General features: G+C 49.4%; 1 protein-coding gene across 4 annotated transcripts in view; it reads left to right on the top strand.

The window, feature by feature from the left end:
- Rnf157 (ring finger protein 157) overlaps positions 1-17712 on the top strand; it is a 69078-nt gene extending 51366 nt beyond the window's left edge. The window contains exons 12-20 of one of the 4 annotated variants that reach the window (XM_077801339.1): positions 2817-3055; positions 3738-3846; positions 5330-5441; positions 6004-6176; positions 6432-6497; positions 7470-7518; positions 9216-9326; positions 13503-13544; positions 15278-15363. In XM_077801339.1, coding sequence (XP_077657465.1) covers positions 2817-3055; positions 3738-3846; positions 5330-5441; positions 6004-6176; positions 6432-6497; positions 7470-7518; positions 9216-9326; positions 13503-13537 — 894 coding nt within the window. In that variant the 3' untranslated portion in view covers positions 13538-13544; positions 15278-15363. Of the gene's footprint in view, positions 1-2816; positions 3056-3737; positions 3847-5329; positions 5442-6003; positions 6177-6431; positions 6498-7469; positions 7531-9215; positions 9327-13502; positions 13545-15277 lie in introns of all 4 variants that reach the window. The other 3 variants (XM_026404744.2, XM_026404741.2, XM_026404742.2) reach the window with 3 other exon arrangements.
- Positions 17713-18179: the final 467 nt, after the last annotated feature.

Here is an 18179-nt window from a genome sequence, read left to right as displayed (position 1 = left end):
GAGCCACATCCCCAACCCTCAAAGAACAAATTATTTAAAGAAAAAAAAAAAACCTAGTCAAGCATAGAGGCTAAGTTGCTGAGGCTGTCCTGAACTTGCAATCCTCCTGCCTTACTTAGCCTCTTGAGTCACTGGGATTAAAGGTATGTGCCACCATGCCCAGCTAAACAAAAAATTCTTAAGAGAGGTAATAAAGCTGGTTAACAATAACCTTTTAAAAGCTGGTTAACAATAACCTTTTAAAAGTTCAAACTAGGTGTGGTGTCATACACCTGTGATCCCAGCAGCTCTGGAGGCTGAGGCAGGAGGATTGTAAGTTCTAGGCCAGCTTAGGCAATTTTGTGAGACCCTACCTCAAAATAAAAACTAAAAAGTACTGGGAATATAGCTTGGTGGTAAAGCATCTGGATTAAATCCCCAGTACCACAAAAAATTAAAAATATGAAGGACTGGGATATAGCTCAGGGGATGAACACTTGTCTTGCATGTATGAGGCTCTGAGTGTGACCCCTAGCCTCACAAGAAAAAAATTGAGCCACATTTAAAATCAATACTATGGGGGCTGGGGATGTGGCTCAAGCGGTAGAGCACTCGCCTGGCATGCGTGCGGCCAGGGTTCGATCCTCAGCACCACATACCAACAAAGATGTTGTGTCCGCCAAGAACTAAAAAATAAATATTAAAAAATTCTCTCTCGGGCCTGGGGATGTGGCTCAAGTGGTAGCGCGCTCGCCTGGCATGCGTGCGGCCCGGGTTCGATCCTCGGCACCACATACCAACGGAGATGTTGTGTCCGCCGAGAACTGAAAAATAAATATTAAAAAAAAAAAAATTCTCTCTCTCTCTCCTCTCTCACTCTCTCTTTAAAAAAAAAAAAAAAAAATTCTCTCTCTGTCTCTCTCCCCTCTCTCACTCTCTCTTAAAAAAAAAAAAAACAATACTATGTAAGTTAAAATAGTATACCATTTATCACCTTTAGAACTCCAAAACTTTCCTTTTTATTTTTTTAAATTTTAATATTTATTTTTTTTAGTTTTCGGCGGACACAACATCTTTGTTTGTGTGTGGTGCTGAGGATCGAACCTGGGCCGCACGCATGCCAGGCGAGCACGCTACCGCTTGAGCCACATCCCCAGCCCCCAAAACTTTCCTTTTTAAAGATACTCTATATGGGGCTAGGGTTGTGGCTCATTGGTAGAGTGATCGCCTAGCATGCACAAGGCACTGGGTTTAATCCTCAGCACCACATAAATGTAAAATAAAGATAATGTGTCCACAGCCACATCAATGTTTATAGCAGCACAATTCATAATAGCTAGACTGTGGAGCCAACCCAGATGCCCTTCAATAAATGAATGGATTAAAAAATGTGGCATTTATACACAATGGAATATTACTCAGCACTAAAAAATAACAAGATCATGGCATTTGCAGGGAAATGGATGGCATTAGGACAGATTATGCTAAGTGAAGTTAGCCAATCCCAAAAAAACAAATGCCGAATGTCTTCTCTGATATAAGGGGGGGAGGTGACTCAAAATGGGGTAGGGAGGAAGACCATGAGAAGATTACCTCTAGATAGGGAAGAGGGGTGGGAGGGAAAGGGAGGGAGAAGGGGAATTGCATGGAAGGTGGAAGGAGACCCTCATCCTTATACAGAATACAGATATGACTATGTGAGGGGGGAAAAAAAAAGAAGTGGGTCACATTAGATTAGATAGAAGTGATGGGAGGGGAGGGGAGGGGAAGGGGGGAATGGAAGGACAGCAGAATAAAATAGACTTTATTATTGCTGTGGGTATATACGTGACTGCATGACCAATGTGATTCTGCAACCTGTACACTCAGAAAAATGAGAAATTATATCCCATCTGACCCAAATGTATGATATGTCAAGATCATTGTACTGTTATGTGTAACTAATTAAAACAAGTTTTTTAAAAAAAGACATCATGTCCACCTAAAACTAAAAAATAAATAAATAAAAGATACTCTATGTGCTGGCAAAGAATCAATAAAATAGGTTTTTGTACTGTCTATAGGAGTATAATTAGAAGAAAACAAAACAAAGCATCTATATATATTAAAAGCTTTAAAAACATTTATACTTAGTAATCTAAGGTCTAAGGGTTTCATACCAAGAAAATAATCTGAAAAAGATGTTTTGTTTTGTTTTGTTTTATAATGCTGGAGATCAAACCCAGGGTCTTGTACATGCCAGGCAAATGCCCTGTCACTGAGTCACATCCCCAGCCCTGAAAAAGATTCATATACAAGAATGTTCATTAGAACCTTGTTTTCTCTAGGATGCCTTAAGCATATTTAAATACCCAGCACTCACAGGAGAAACAAGGGAATGTAGCCGAAGAAGTTTCAAAACCACAGAGAAATATTTATGTTCTGTAAATAAGCAGAATATAAAATTGTCACTTACAGATTGATCGTAACTATGTAAATGGGAGAATATATACTAGAATGCTAACAAAAGTTACCTTGGGTAATTGATTGGGTAATTGATTAGTAGTGATTTTTTTTCTTGCTTTGATATATGTTCCAAATTTCCTCTACTGAGTACTTATTTCTGTCCCTGAAAAAAATAGACATTACTAAGAAAAAATTCACCCCTGAGCAGGCTAGGAGCCTGTGGTTCTTTGACTTTCTGTTTTTTCTATGTAAACAGGCATAAGAATTTTTCTTACCAGACCCACCAAACCATATGTAAAGAAGATTTTTTTTAGCATCAATTAGGAAACACAATAATTCCATAAATCAAAAAGTCATTAATTCCGTTTTCCTCCTGTCTCTCATTCTCCTAGTCCTCAGAGAATATTCCACCAGGTTACGAAGTGGTGTCTCTTCTGGAGGCCCTCAATGGGCCCCTCACCCCATCCCCAGCAGTCCCCCCACTTCACGTACTTGGAGATGGCCATCTCTCAGGAATGCTGCCTTCTTATGGTAGTGATGGCCACCTGCCCCCCGTCAGGACACTCTCCCCACTGGACCGCTTATCTGATTGCAGCGGCCAAGGACTCAAGCTCAAAAGGAGTCTCTCCAAGTGAGTAGATCCCCAGTGTTGCCCTGGTCCTCTATGAGATGCGTCTACCCACTCCCTCCTCGCGCTGGTCGTTTCATGGGCTCCAGGGCATGGTCAGCCCTCCTGCTCTTCCCAGAGTTGCCAGAGTCATGGAAGACCTGAGGCGAGACTTTGGGGGAAGTTACGTCATCCCTAAGAGACGGAAATAAAACGTGTGTGAGTCCTTGGGACAATTCCCATTAGACACACTTGTCATGTGGTCTTTTTGGCAGGGAGGGCCTGGGGTCAGGGAAGAGGATGTACATTGGACAGGGTCTCTGAGGCTCCAGGGGAGCATGGGTCAGTCTGAAGACTGAAGGAACCTCCTGACAGTGTCACTTAAGCATTTGAGCTCAGTGGGGTACAGTCACAACAAGTCTCTGCAGCTGAGTAAGGAAGGTGTTTTTACAAATGAAAGAATTGAGATCCTGCCGACTTCAGTGGTCTTCCTCAAACTCAAACAGCAAGTCCCTGAGGAAGCCAAAGACAGAAGAGGTTTCTATCTCCCCCAGGGGCTCCTCCACCCCTCATTGCTCCAGATGGCAGAGCAGCAAGGTGCTCCTGGTGGTCCTCTTCCTGAGGAGTCTGGTAGGAGGAGTGTAGGCAGCTCCCTGGTCTCTGAGTGGGTATTAGAGTCCGCCGCTTGTCTTCTGCACTTTTACAGGTCCATTTCTCAGAATTCTTCCGTGCTGCATGAAGAAGACGATGAGCGCTCTTGCAGCGAGTCAGAGACTCAGATGTCTCAGAGACCATCAGCCCAGCACCCTGGAGAGGTAATTTCTTTCCCTGGGTTATGGCCACCAATCCCTGTCCTCCTGCCTATAGTCCCTGGCTCCTCTGGTCCCTGCCTTCATTATTCATCAGATACCGTCACCACCCTCGAAGGAATCGGCAGCTGCAAAGGTTCCCTGAGATTCACGAATTCACAACGTGTCAAGCCTGTGTACTCCCCAGTGTGTGCTGAAGATATAGCAGCAGTGGGGAAGCCCCAAAAGCCCCTGTCCTCATGACACTGTGTCCTTTCAGAGTTGGGGTAGGGATGGGCACAGATGGCTAAGTAAGAGACGTACATGTGCCGGTGGTGATGGAGACCAGAATGCTGGATGAGGAACAGGGTGTGGACGCTGGAAATGAGGTTTCCCTTTAAACAGTGGTCCAGGAGCAGGGACAAAAGCAGGGGAGATCAAGATGCCCAGAGGCCTCAGAAGAGGGTCCTAGGCTCTCAAAGCACTGGAAGATTGACCAGAAGTGGCAGAAGACTGGAACTTTCTACCCTGTGAGTCCCAAAGTCCCTGCTAAGAGTTCACTTCACAGTTTATTAGCCAACTCTGTCGAGGGTACTGGGCAGTAACAATAAGGTGCCCTTGTGTGGAGGAGCGCAGATCCAGGTGAGGCAGCACAGGTATCGAATACCAGCATGATATCTGGCACATTGTCACTGCCCAGGAAGCATTTGCTGCTGAGATGTACCTTTGCTGTAGAAATGAAGAGCACCCAAAACAGGGACCGTAAAATGTCAATGTGGAGATCTCCACAAGTTTGATAAATGGAGGAGATCAGAAGCAACAGTAGAGAGGTCATTTGAGTTGAATCTTGAACTTTTTTAGACATGAGAGAAAGGGAAGAAAAATATTCTCGTGGAGGCTTGGAAGAGCCAGGAATACAGTGAGAGTTCATGGATCAGCCAGGAGTCGCAGAGCCAGGAAGCAGCTCAGTAGCCCAGGCCTGAGCCCAGATGAAAGAAGGCCACCTGGAGAAGAGGAAATGGAGCATGGGGAACAGGCAGAGGGAAGGAGAGGCTGTGTGCCCACGACTGATGGAGAGCAGAGGCGACGTCAGCTTCAGATTAATTGGCGGAACTTAGGGAACTTACGGGACATTTATGAGATGTCTTTCTGGCAGTGAGGCCCCTACCGGCTTTGTGTTCTTTTCCACCTGAAAGAAAGCTCTTCATGATCCTGGGGAAACCGACGGTGTCCCCATGTCACAGCTGCTGGGTGACCTGTGTCACTGGAGCTGCAGTCTTTGTGTGGCCCCAGCAGATGCTGGGCCTCAGGCAGAAGGTGCTGACGGAAGTTGTACCTCCCCTGGGAGACAGTCACTCCAGGACCTGACTGAGGAGGAGTGTTGACAGAAGAGAAGCCCCAGTGATGCATCGACCTTGTCCTTCCCAGTGTCCCCTTTCTGCTTTTGACCCCTTCTTCCAACGTACCTGACTTGTGCTTGCTCCATGACTGTTATGTCCCCCATTCCCAGGAATGTGCTGTCACTCCAGAAAGTGAGAATCTCACTCTGTCGTCTTCGGGGGCTGTTGACCAGTCATCCTGCACAGGGACGCCACTCTCTTCCACCATTTCCTCCCCCGAAGGTACATAAGGGAGCAGCTGCGTGTGTCCCCCACTTAGTGCACAGCTGTCCCAGCACTTCTTTGGGGATAGGAGCAGCTTGTGGAGGCCTGAGCTAGAGAAGGGCTCTTGTTCTTACCGTGAGCTATGGGAGGGTCTTCTCATCACAGGTTTCCTTCAACACTGTGATGGGAAAAAGTAAATCCTGGTCCATGAGGATGCTCTAAAAAGAGCAGCTGGGCTTTGTGGCACATAGCTGTAATCCCAGTGACTCCTTCTGGAGGCTGGGGCAGGAGGCTTCAAGTTCACGGTCAGCCTCAGCAATTTAGTGGTGCCCTAAGCAACTTAGCCAAGACCCTGTTTCAAAATAAAAAGGGCTGGGGATGTAGTTCAGTAGTTGAGTGCCTCTGGGTCTGGGTTCAGTCCCCAGTATGATGGAGAGAGAGAGAGAGAGAGAGAGAGAGAGAGAACCTTTCAGGGGAAGGCAAAGGAGCCCTGTGTTCCCCGTGCCTGAGCACAGAGAGGGAGTTCTGCTTCTTAGTAAATCTGACTTCCATCTCCCTCCTCCAACTCCTGTTTCCAAAGACCCTGCCAGTAGCAGCCTGGCCCAGTCAGTCATGTCCATGGCGTCCTCCCAGATCAGCACCGACACAGTCTCCTCCATGTCTGGCTCCTACATCGCTCCTGGCACTGAAGAGGAGGGAGAAGCCCTTCCTTCCCCCCGGGCTGCCAGCAGGGTCCCCTCAGAAGAAGGAGAGGTAAGGGGAGGGCACTTAAAAGGGGGGTGCACTTGAATTGCCTTGATGCTGTCTGCACGTCTGTCCAAAGTAGCTTAGTAGACTACTCTGGCTGTGCCGGAACCAGCTGCCAAGCCCCCAGCACTGAGGGCAGGATGGCATTCCCTTGGGCCAGACTCCTGTCTGCCGCCATCTTTGTGCTAAGGAGGGCTTGGGCTTGGTTTTGCTGTCATGAAGACCCATACTGTGCCCTTGGGCTTTGTTGCTCTTTTGCAGGGGATGGCAGCAGAGTCTCCAGATAGCAATTTTGCTGGCCTCCCAGCAGGAGAGCAGGATGCAGAGGTAATCCAGAGGGCAGACAGTGGCACCTCTCCTCTCAGCCAGAACTGCTGCTGTTGGCTGGGGATGGGGGTGGGAGACGGGGCACTGAAGGAGCCTTCCCGGGTGGCACACCTCAGTCAGTCAGAGTGGAATATTGGTAGCAGTGCAGTGCCTTTACAGGTGCTCAGAAGACTGAGGCAGGGGATCAAAAGTTTGAGGTCAGCCTGGGAAAGTTAGCAAGACCCCATCTGAAAAGTAAAAACTAAAAAGGGTGGGGGACGTGACTCAGTAGTAGAGCACCCTGGGTTCAATCTCCAGTACCACAAAAGGAAAAGAAGTAGAATGTGGGTATAGGTAAGAGCAGCACACACTCTGGTCAGTTGGCAGGGTGCACCAGTGTGATATGTGGAGTGAGCTCAAGAGGGACCTTTCCATGCTAGACCCTGGGCCTTGGAAATGTGTGAGCGTTTGCATAGAGGCTGGGCTGCATCTGACACAGGCACATGTCAGCCCAAGTGGAGAGGTTTCCACCCGCCCCACTCCCAGTTCCCCCTCCAAGAGCCCATCCTGGGACAAACAGGATTGAAGTGCATCTGGGGCATGCCCTGACTTCAGCAGGTCCCAGGCTTCACGGTTCTAGAGCCAGATTCTTTCAAAGGGCTTCAGGATGGGATATGGGAGTCTAAGAGGTGTCTGAAAGTTTTGATTCCTCCATGATTTGCTTTTTTATTTAACTTTTATTTTCACCTTAAAGGGTGCCAGCTAAGCTGTTTACAAGGGTATTCCTAATGGACCATCCTGAGTATATACCTGAGTGCACATTCCACAGGCTGATCTAGCTCCCCAGGCCTCTTCAGCACGTTAAATGAGGGTGGGAAATGTGCACTGTGGACATGGCCGGGAGTTAGATACGGATGCCTAATTCTGACTTTAGCCAATTGCTATATTCCTCTGACTGCTTCGTAGACTTATGAGGACTTCCTTCTGTCTTAGGGAAATGACGTCATAGAGGAAGAGGATGGATCTCCAATGCAAGAAGATGGTAAAAGACCTGGTTGGTCCTATGCGTCCACATGCTGTTTCTTTCCTGGGTGTTCCCTAAGGGATAAAGGAAGGGGAACTTGGCAGCAGTGCTCAGCTCTGTGGCTGTTAGGAAAACATTTGTCTTCCTGAGGGTAATATCAAGGCAAGCAGGGTATCATTGATCTCAGTGACCTTCCTAGCTCTTGCTTGGAGTCAGGATGAGGATGCTGCAGAAGATACACCCGGTTCTGCACATGCAGTCGATGGGCCCTGTGGCTTCTTGGCCACCCCCTTACCTGCCCCCTCAGCTCTCCAGCTGAGCCCGGGAGCTGCCCTAGCAGCCCTCAAGTAGCAGCAGAAGCAGCATCTCCTTCTTGGGAGGCAGGCCTGTTTGGCCACCTGCCTGGCTTCACTTTAGTGGAGAAAGTAGCTGGTGTTACTGTGAGGGAGCCCTCAGGAGGCAGCAGACACGTGACGTGACGTGTGTGGCCGAGGAAAGGCCAGTTTCTTCAGCAGCTCAGCCAAGGTGAGAGCTTCCCAGGCTGCCATGGTGATGGCGTCACTGTAACCCAGGCTTCAATTTTGTCTTCATTTGGAAGAGTTTGTTTCCAGCAAGGCTAGAAGTAAAGGAGTGAAGGCAAGGAAGAAGAGGGGGTGCTGGAAAAGTCACAAAACTTGTCATAGGAGCCAAGCTGCCGTCCTCTCTGCTCTGGGGCACCTCCCGAGCACACGTGTGCCATGGCCTGGAAGCAGTTGTACCACACCTGCCATCCTCGTTGCTTCTGCTTTAGTGCTGGCCATTGCTTCAGTGTGTCAGGGGTGTGCTGCAGACTGGACAGGTCCCACCTCGCAAGAGCCTAAGGAGAGGCCCTTTGAGAGACTGGCACCCTCCCCTCCTGCACTCCAGCCTAGGGTTTGCAGCTTCACCTGCTGTGTGGGTGATTTTAGGGCCTCAGGCTCTAGAGTCGCCCTGGGTGATGGTTCTTTCAAAGAATATACAGGGTGGCCAGGTTTTTTTCCACCTGATACTCTGAACCCCACACAGTGGGTTTATGTTTTCTTCTCTTCACCAAGGGAAAAAAAAGGTAGTTCACAAAAATCTCTTCTAGAACTTTCCCGTCTCCTCTTACATGTCTGTAGGTTTCTAGGCAGTCACTGAAAACATACTCAAAAACTTTAGTCCTGTAAGAGAATGAATCATAATTTTGTGAATGTGGTCATTCTGATTTGAAATGCAAAATTATGGATGCTAAGCCCTTTAGTTGTTGTTTTATGTGTTTATCATTTTGCAGAGCCTTGTGGTCATAAACACACCCGCTTGGACCCAAGATAGCCACAGGCATGAGCAGAGTACTGTCCCTGGCTTTCTCCAGCTTCTGCCAGCCACAGTGTCAGCAGCTTGGCCTGGGCACAGCTGCCCTCCATGGTGGTCTCTGCAGAGCCTGTGTCCCACAGCCCTCTGCAGTGATCTGAATTCTTAGGGAGCAGAGCTAGAAAGGGGCCAATGAGGGGAACAAATCAGGATGGTGCGAGAACCCAGACATGCCCACACGATTTGATTCCTTTTTTTGTCTGCTCTTTACCCACTTAATTAATGTCTTTTTTTTAACATATGGTTTTATTTTTTGTCTCCATCCTTAAGATTTTTATTTTAAGGACAGCAAAGCAGAGAAAAACACAGCCAGCCCCTCTCTAACTGCATTAACTCCCTTACAGGCCAGAGGACATGCGCATTTCTAGGTATGGAGTGTGACAATAACAATGACTTTGACATCGCAAGCGTGAAAGCACTGGACAATAAGCTGTGCTCTGAGGTCTGCTTACCCGGTGAGTGGCAGTCTGCTGAACATGAACTTGGTGGGAGACATCCCTCTGCTCTTACCCCTGCTCCCACCCTTGGTACACCCGACTCCTGCCCTGCAGTTCCTGCCAAGGCTTGGGGTGTGCTAAGGTTCTGAGAGGAAGTGAGAAGGCCTCTGAAGAGCCCTTGAGTTTTTTTGCAAAGAGTGACTCCTGCTCTGAGAATACTGGGATAGGAAGAAAGGAGCAAAAAGTCCTCTTCTTACAATTTGACCTAACCATGAACCTGCATCGTGATCTTGCAGATGCCATGTCAGGTGGCCTTTCTTGTTTTCATCAGCAGGAAGTTTAGGCAGCCAACTACTCTCCATGAAGGTCCCAGAAAGAGAGCCGGAGCTCTTTAAAAGTGAAGTCATAGCTCCTCAGAGGACACGTCTGAGTTAGGATCCAAAGGGAATTTGACAGTCAGCAATTTATAGGCCAACAAATGGCTCTCTGATCCACTGAGCTGTAGGTTACCAGCTGCATCTCACATATGATTTGGATTCCAAAGGAGGGGCCAGGAGTCGGGGGTAACTGCTCCCTGGAGCCCTAACTTTAAGTTTGATCAGGAAGTGCTAGGGATACAGCTCAATGGTGGAGCACTTGTCTAGCAAGTGTGAGGCCCTGGGTTCAATCCCTAGCTCTATAAAAAAAAAAAAAAAAAAAAAAAATTAGACAATATTAGTGAGTATTCCCCTATTTCTTTCCAGGATACTAAATGGAGTCTAGGATAATTCTGTATAAAGCAACCTTGTTAATCACACTTTGAGCACTGACCTCCATGTGCTCATTCAAGGGCTCCAAGAACACTCCTCTAAAAGCCAAGTCCTGCCTAAGTGGCCAGGTTTGATGGCCCCTCCTGGTCTCACTGCAGAGAGGCCCTTCACACTGTGCTATTTACAGTCTTCTCCAGCGTCCCTGAAGGAAGACCTGCTTCAGCTTCAGAACCACCATGCCTGGGTCCAGTGCTTTACTCGCTCAGCGAAGTGGCTGGAGGTGTTGCAGCCGCACGGCCTCCTGTGGTTGCCACTCTCCATCAGCCTGTGCCAGACGCGGCCCCAGCAGGTGCTGGCCCCACACTAGCTTGTGGTGGGGGAAGCCAGAATTCTCGGAGATACTTTCTCCAGCCTTCCAAAGGGCACTTTGATCATTCTCTATTTAGTTTGTCTCAGGATACTGCCGGGTCTCTTAATTCATAGTGAGGACCCAAGAGGCAGTATCCGTTCTCCTGCTTCTCCTGCTTCTCCTGCACAGGCCTAGGGCAAACCCCCTTCCAGCCTGAGCATGAGGAGGAGCATTGACCCACATGGCCCGCCTCCTGCCCAGTTAGGCCTGGACTGGAGCTGCTTGGGACCAGGGCTCACTCACTCCCTACCCTCCCACTCCTGACCTTGCTTCTGTCTGTCCGTTTGTGTTTCATGTCTTTTTGCCAAATGTAGATCTGTCCGTCTGGTTTGTTTATTTTTTTAACTCATTTACGTTACCTGACTGTGAAAGTTCATGTTCATTCTGTGCCAGCACTGTCCTCTCTGCCTCTGCTCAGCCCAACACCAAGCTTGCTGGCGTGCGCACATTGAGGGCTCTCGCTTAGGGTTGTAGACAAGGTTTCTTTTCCTAACCAGGGAGGACCTGTATTCAATACAGTAAGATTTTCCAAGAAAAAAATATTTGTGAGAATGCATTTCTGTTCCACATAAATGGGCATGCTTCATTGGTGAAGATTTGTGGGAAGGATTTGTTTTTCACTGGCATCCTCGGTCCATAGCCGGGTGAGGATGGTACCTCTGCCTAGCTCTGTCTCTGGCAGCTCTCTGCCAGCCAGCACCCCTCCAAGGCTCCCATACACACCCCTGTTTCTTGGCAGAGGGAGCTGCTATGAATTGTTTGAACCAATAGTGCTGGTAGAAACTGAGCCTATTCTTTGTGCTCCTTCTTCCTAACTCCCTCTGACCAACCTGTTCATCAATGTTTATCGCCTTCCGGGATTGTGGGAGGGCAGCAAGACCAGGGCAGAAGGAAGCAGCCCTAGGGTTCCTCATGGTCACTTCTAGAGCCAGCAGTTTTAAGATTAAACCGGGTTCACAGTTTGGCCAGACATGAAATCAAACACCTATGGCAGCTGTTGGGAGAGGGACTCAGATATAAATAAGTACTGTAAATATCCATCATGTCCTTAGCACAGGTCCAAAGCATCAGGTGGGGAGGGGAAGGTGCATGTTCTCTCTGCAAAATGTTTCTCTGGTTCTGCTGTTAGCATCACACCTATAGCAAAGAGCTGGGAAATTCTCTGGAAGTATCAGTTGGATCAAAGTCAGGAGAATTCACTTTGTTGGGCCCCATGGTCTAAATGAGCTTCTGCACATTCCGCTCTACATTCAAACTCCCACCCTACCACCAGACACCCCCAGGCTGGCTCCGCTCCTCACTGTTCCTGCGGGCAATGTTCCCCATCAAGACTGCTTCCCATGCCCTGGTCCCTGCCTGAGTCTGCTTCCCTCTTCAAGTGCATGCTGCCTCTCCAGGGAAGTCCAGTGGGGAGCGGAGCCCAGGGAGCACCCGTGCTCACCCTGTGCCATGCTCACACTGCTCTGCAAAAGACCCCTCTCCTCACCATTTTTCTCATGCTTGGTTAGTGGGCACCTGGGAAGTCCAGCTTCTCTTCCCCTAAGAAGCTTCCAGGTCTTCTAGGACCCCAAGACTCAGAGAGGGTTTCTGGTTCTCCACACCCACCAGGGAAGGCAATGTCCTGAGATTGCTTCTGAAAAGTCCTCCGAGGTGGGAGTCTGAGCTGACAGGTGGTAAAAGTAGAACTGCATAGCCGTGAGAAGTTGACGTGGCGCCAAGGAACTGAGTGGAGATTCCCTAGGTGGCAGGAGAGTGATGGGGGCAGGTGACAGTTCTGGGAAAAGGCTCTCAGTAGTCTATGTGATAGGAAAAGGCAAAGAGGGATACGAGGGCAATCTGCCTGTGACATCTGTTACCCCACGGACTGCAGGGCCCATTCAGCTCGTCTGACCTGCTAGGTGGGTGTCCTCTTCCTGCCTCACCGCTTCATGTGCATCCCTCCCAAAACTGTGTGCTCAGCCGAAGAGAATGACTTCTCCAATAAAGGAGGAGCTTTCTGCAGAAAAGGGTATATGAGTGACTGCACTTCCCTTCTAGAACCTCCAGACAAGCTCTCAAGGAAGAGGGCAAAGACAACTTGGGTGTTTTAAATGGAAATACAAATATAATTTTAAAATTATTGCATTGTATTGGAGTGGGCATGTCCAATGAAATCTTATCAAGACATGAATTCAATTCACTCCTCTCTCAAGACTAAGATGCTACTAGGAAAGTTCGCACATTGTAGACACTAAGGGAAAATCTAAATTAAGTTTCTCTTTGCCTTGGAGAGAAGCTGCAAAGACAATTGAACTATCACAACCCTTAAATGTAATTAGGGGGCTGGGGCTCAGTGGTAGAGCGCTCGCCTAGCACATTTGAGGCATTGGGTTCAATCCTCAGCACCACATAAAAATAAAGGTATTGTGTCCATCTTTTAAAAGAAAAAAATGTAATTAGGACTTGGTAGAGGCCCGACAGGGGATGCCAGATCTCCCTCAAGTGCTCCCCATACCTGCCTCTAGAGGCCTCTACATTCCTCCAGTTCTGGTTCCCTAGGTAGGAGGTGAATGGAAAGCACCTTTGCCCTCCAGAGGGATGTCAAGTATCCAAGCTCCATTTGCTGGCTGGAGGGTGGGCCCCATCCAGCTGGCCACAGAGGCTCCCTGGAAGGGGTGTCTTCCTTAGCATTGGGTCTGCTCTGTGGCCAGGTTGCCCCAACTGAACTGGGGAGGGGCAGCAGTGGGGCTTTCCAGGAGAAAGGCACCTCTTTCTCCAGCCACATCTCCCCTGTTCACAGAGACTTCGTCTGAGTCTCAAGTCTGTTCCTCAAAGACCTGATTTGAAGCCCTGGTTAAAGCTACTAGAAGGTAGAGCTTGTACAGACTCCTGTGAGTTCAGCCCTGACAGCCTTCTGGCAGCCTCCTGGCCCAGTCTCCTGCTATGCCAGCAGCTGTGGCCGGTGGTAGTAGTGTGGCTGCTGCTGTTTTTATTTGTGCGTGCATGTGTGTCTTCTCTCTTGTTTACCATTTGCTTTTGGTCTTTCCTACTGAACAGCCGCAGTTCCGGAGTCCTGCCCCAATAAACATTGAGGAATAGGTATGAGATCTACCAAATTATATAAATGAACAAACAAATCATTTTATTTGGGGTTTCTAACTGAATGGGCAGTATTGCCTGCTCTTCCTCCTGCCCGCCTTAGAGGGAAGAAGCACCTTCATGGGTGCTGGATCCCATGGAAAGGCTCAGCCCTTCCTCTTCACTCCGCTCCCTCCCTGGGCTCACGCCCACTCGCTGCGGTTGTCCTCAGGATGGACTACCACACCAGGGCACGTTGGGAAATGAGCACTTGATACCTGCTTCATCCTAGTGTTTCTGCCACTAACGGGTTTCATATCTTGAGCTGGCCAAACTCTAGGCTGACCCCAGCCGTGTGTCAGTGGCTCCGACATCATCTGGAGTTGGCTGGCCTTGACCCCTCGAGGAGCCCTCTGATGGGCTAGGTACCGTGCTGGGCTCTGGAGTGCAACGGTGATATGCCGTGGCCAGCACCAGGGGTGCTCATGTCTGAGGAGAAGCAAGGGGGCCTGTAATTTCCCGCAGTGTGAGGAGGGAAGTGGGGTTCAGTTCGCTGGGGAGCCGCAGGGCCTCATCCAGCTGGGAGATGCCTTGTGAGGGAGGCCAGGGGGTCCATGGGACAAAGGGCCTTACTGAACACCAGGGGCAGGGCTTCATCCCAAGGGTGAAGGTGGCTCTAGCTGCCCTGAAGGGATGAACAGACAGAGTCTATTTGCAGGGGAGATAGGAGGGTGATCTGAACAAAGCCTGGGGGCTGGTTCCAAGCACATATTGCCAGTCACATATTGCCCAGTCCCCACAGCAAACTTGAGGGCAGCATTACCTCCCACATGGCAGATGAAAAAGCCAAGGCTGGGGCCTGGGGCTGGGGCTCAGTCACAGAGTGCTCTCGCCTGGCACGTGTGGGGCACTGGGTTCCATCCTCAGCACCACATAAAAATAAACAAAGGTATTGTGTTCATCTACAACTAAAAAATATATATATATTAAAAAAAAAAAAAGCCAAGGCTGGAAGTAAAATAGCCTGCTCAGGACCACCCAGTTAGTACATCGTAAGCGTGAAGCCCAGGTACTTGTGACTAAAGTAGTACACAACTAGCATGTGTGCACAGAGGTGCCAGGAATGGGTTTCAGCCAGGATGCAGGGGCAGCTCTCTAGCTAGTGTCTCCTGGGCTGATGGCACCAGCTGCTGCTCTGGTACAGGAAGAAATGAAAAGCAGAGGTGGGGGAGGGTGGCCAGAGCCTCACTGTGCCTTCTGTCCCTTGCACCCTGCAGGTAGCCAGCCCCTTCCAGCTCCCCACTCGCTCCCACAGCAAGCACTTTTGGGCTGGAACAAGTGCTCTCTTCACTGCCCCCCACTTCTGCCTGCCCTAGGAAATAGCTAGGCCCAGTTTCTTTTCCCTTATCTCACAACACATAGACAAACTCCAGAACCAAATAATTAACATACCGAAGTGGATCCTAGGGTAAGTTCACAAACAAGGAACATCTGTCATGTCCCTCTGTCTGTGGGCCACCATGGTAGTGACTGTACCTGGCCTGCCAGGGCGGGAACAGCTCTTCCACATTGTCAGCGTCTGCTTCTCCCTGTTCTTTCTCATGTGTTCTGAGACTTGCACACTCTGTGGAGTTTCGGGTCACACACATGCTGCTAGCTTCCATATCAAACTCCCAGGCTCCCCGACTGGATATGCCAAATGGACCCGGCCAAGGCTGGATGGGCTCCTGTAACCTTTGATGTTTCTTCTCTAGATACCTGGCAGTCAGATGACAACATTGTCAGCCGTCTGAACATCCAGCACCGGCGCTTATCATCTGGCAGCCTGGAGGACCCCGAGAACAGAGCCTGCGTTTGGGGTCCTTTGGCTGTCTGAGAGCACCTGCCTGGTACCTGGGCACCCCTGTCCTTGCATTCCATCTGTCCTCACTGCACCACTGGCCTCCCAGGCTTGCACGTCAGTGTGGATTTTTATACTCACATGAAAGCTGGATGTGGAGTTCAGGCCACTCCTCCTTCTACTACTTGTCTCCTGTAACCATGATCCTTCCTCTCACAAGGGACAGGAAGCCCTTCTTACTCAGTGAGCTGATGCCACTCAATGAACTGCAGAACTGCAGCTCCAACTCATGAGACCCTTTGTAGAGACTGGACTGCATCTGCTATACCTGATCAGCAGGTGGAGCCGAGAGCCTGGGGCTAGTGGTTCTGCATCTCTTTCTCCTTTCAGGGGTAGATCAAGCTTTGTTACCAACACCCATCTGGTAGTTTCTAGTCTCTGGCACCTCATAACCAATGGTGGTCAGGGGAGGCCATCTTGCACTGTATGTGGTTTTCATCACAAAGCATTAGGAGCTCCTTTCTCAAGGACAAGGAAGATGGTGGCATCCAGAGGCTGGTTAAAAAACCAGGTCTTCCTTCTGGTAGCAGAGTTGTCTCCTGCACCTCATGTGCCTGTCTGCTTCAGAAGGGGCCCTGAATCTGAGAGCCTCGTTATGATGATCACCCTTCAAGAGGCCTTCTGATCAGGTGCAGCAGGAAAGGCCTAGGACTCCACCAGAGGTGACATTTCAAGAAGTGTGTCTCTGGACCACCTCTGTGCTGGAACTGTCTTTACCTTATTTCATCTTCACTATAGCCGTGTGACTGGGGAATCTTACGCCTCTTGCCCCCATCTCCACCCCTTTTTTAATAGTTGAAAAAATAGGCTGAGATATGGACCAGTGGTTCTCAAACTGGTGCCCAGGATCACCAAAGGAAATGGTGGAGAGCTTTGAGCTAAGACCAGGCAGTGGCCTGGGAGCCAGTGTTGGGGCCTTTACGTCCAGGACCCTCCCCATCCTGTGTGTTTTCCTCTGCTGTCTAGATTTCTGAGCATGATAGATGAAGGGGAGGTACAGCCTCCACAAGCTTATTGGCAATTTAGAGATACTATTCTAATCAGCACATAAACAAAACCTGCCAGTGAGGCTGGCCCAGAAGCCGTTGAGTGATACACCTTTCTCATCTCAGTGATTCTTGAACAAATGCCTAGATGCCTTGTCCACTGGTTTTTGGAAAAGGGGATTGTTTAGTGGGATGTGGGATTGTTTGGGAAACACAAATATTTGTGAGGATGAGATGTGGGAGAGCCTTAGGCTGGGCCCACTGGCATGGGTTGTCTTTTAGGATTTGCAGTTGTTATCCTAAAAGAGCTTTCCCAAAAGAAAAAAAGAAATCCCAGTTCCCAATGGGTCCTTTGCATCTTCTGTCTGGCTGCAGAGAGTGTGGCCCCTTCCATACTTAAAATTTAAGCCAATTTATGTTGAGCAATAAGCCCACTTTCAGATTTCCTTGAAGTATGACTAGGCAACAGGGTGCTTCCCTTGGGAGGCAGGGGACACAAAGCCCCCTCCTCTTGCCAGCAGAAGTTGCAATGTGGAGTGACCTGGAAGGATTAGGCAAATAACTGAGATGCAGGAGATTCAGGTAAACAGTGGCCAATGGAAGCCCTTTGGCAGCCCTTCCCAGAGTGTCTGTCCCTCACAGCAAGCACTGGGTCCTCTCCCAGGAAGACCTGGTTCCACACAGAGAACCACAGGCTAGAGTGCCCTTTACTCTTTGTTGCTCAGTTCCTGTTTCCTCCCCACCCCCAACTTTGTTCTCATATTTTGGCAAGCAGAAACAGCCCAACTAAAGGAGTAGGCCTCAGTTGGCCTGATGAGGGACAGGTAGCTGCCACCCTCCTCCCCTAATCATCATCCGGAGTCACCTTATCAGCATTTGCCCAGAGAGTGGAATAGGGCCTGGCTTCTTCCTGAAGGCACACACTGATTTAGGTCTGCATTCTCCCATGCTCTGCGGTGCTTTGGTGATCCTGGTTTCCTCACAGAGCTTTTTTGCCGTCTACTCAATTCCATCCCACCAGTTTATACCCCCCACTGGGGCAACTCCTGGGCACCGACCCAAACACTACGCTGTCTCACCACCTGTAGGCATTCCAGTTGTTCACTTTGCTTTAGGGCCTGCACACCTGGTGTGTGTGTGTGTGTGTGTGTGTGTGTGTGTGATGCTGTTGGTGCCATCTGTGTACCCCCCTCACTCTGGAGTACACTTGTGGGCACACTTCAGTGGGGACATCAAGAATGCAATATTTATGGATTGCTGCATGATTTTAAACATGAATAAAACTGTTTACAAGGGGAGGAGAGCTGTTGTCTACCAAGTAGTCTCATTTGCCAGTGGTGGGTCTGAGTTCCTCAGGTACTCTTTAATGTTTATTGGAGAGGATCTGGAAGTAGAGAGGGGCAGGGGAGGCATGCTGCTGGGTGGGAGCCCACTGTCTAGCTTTCTGCGTGGCCTTCTGGGCACCAAGCCTTCAGCCCCCGTCTCTGTACTCCTAGGTAGAGCTGCTTTAAACCGGAGAACTCCCAACACTGCAGCTCCTCAATAATTAAAGAGCAGGAAAGCTGGTGACAGGAGGGAGGTCAGGGGGAGGGAAGAGGGAGTGCTAATCCCCAGTGTCTCCTAGTCTTGGTTCCTATCACTTAAATGGTGAAAATAAGTGGGCAAATGACCCCACTAGGAGAATTTGGCAAGTTGGTGACTTTTACCCACTGGCTTTCTGCGGCTATCAGGGAGGGAGGGCACCTTTGCAGGTGCCTCTGGAATGTGGGG

Source organism: Urocitellus parryii, chromosome 7, assembly GCF_045843805.1.
Source record: "Urocitellus parryii isolate mUroPar1 chromosome 7, mUroPar1.hap1, whole genome shotgun sequence".
NCBI classification, from domain to species: domain Eukaryota; kingdom Metazoa; phylum Chordata; class Mammalia; order Rodentia; family Sciuridae; genus Urocitellus; species Urocitellus parryii.
The sequence above is the reverse complement of the archived record's forward strand: the minus strand, read 5'-3'. Positions and strand labels throughout refer to the sequence as shown.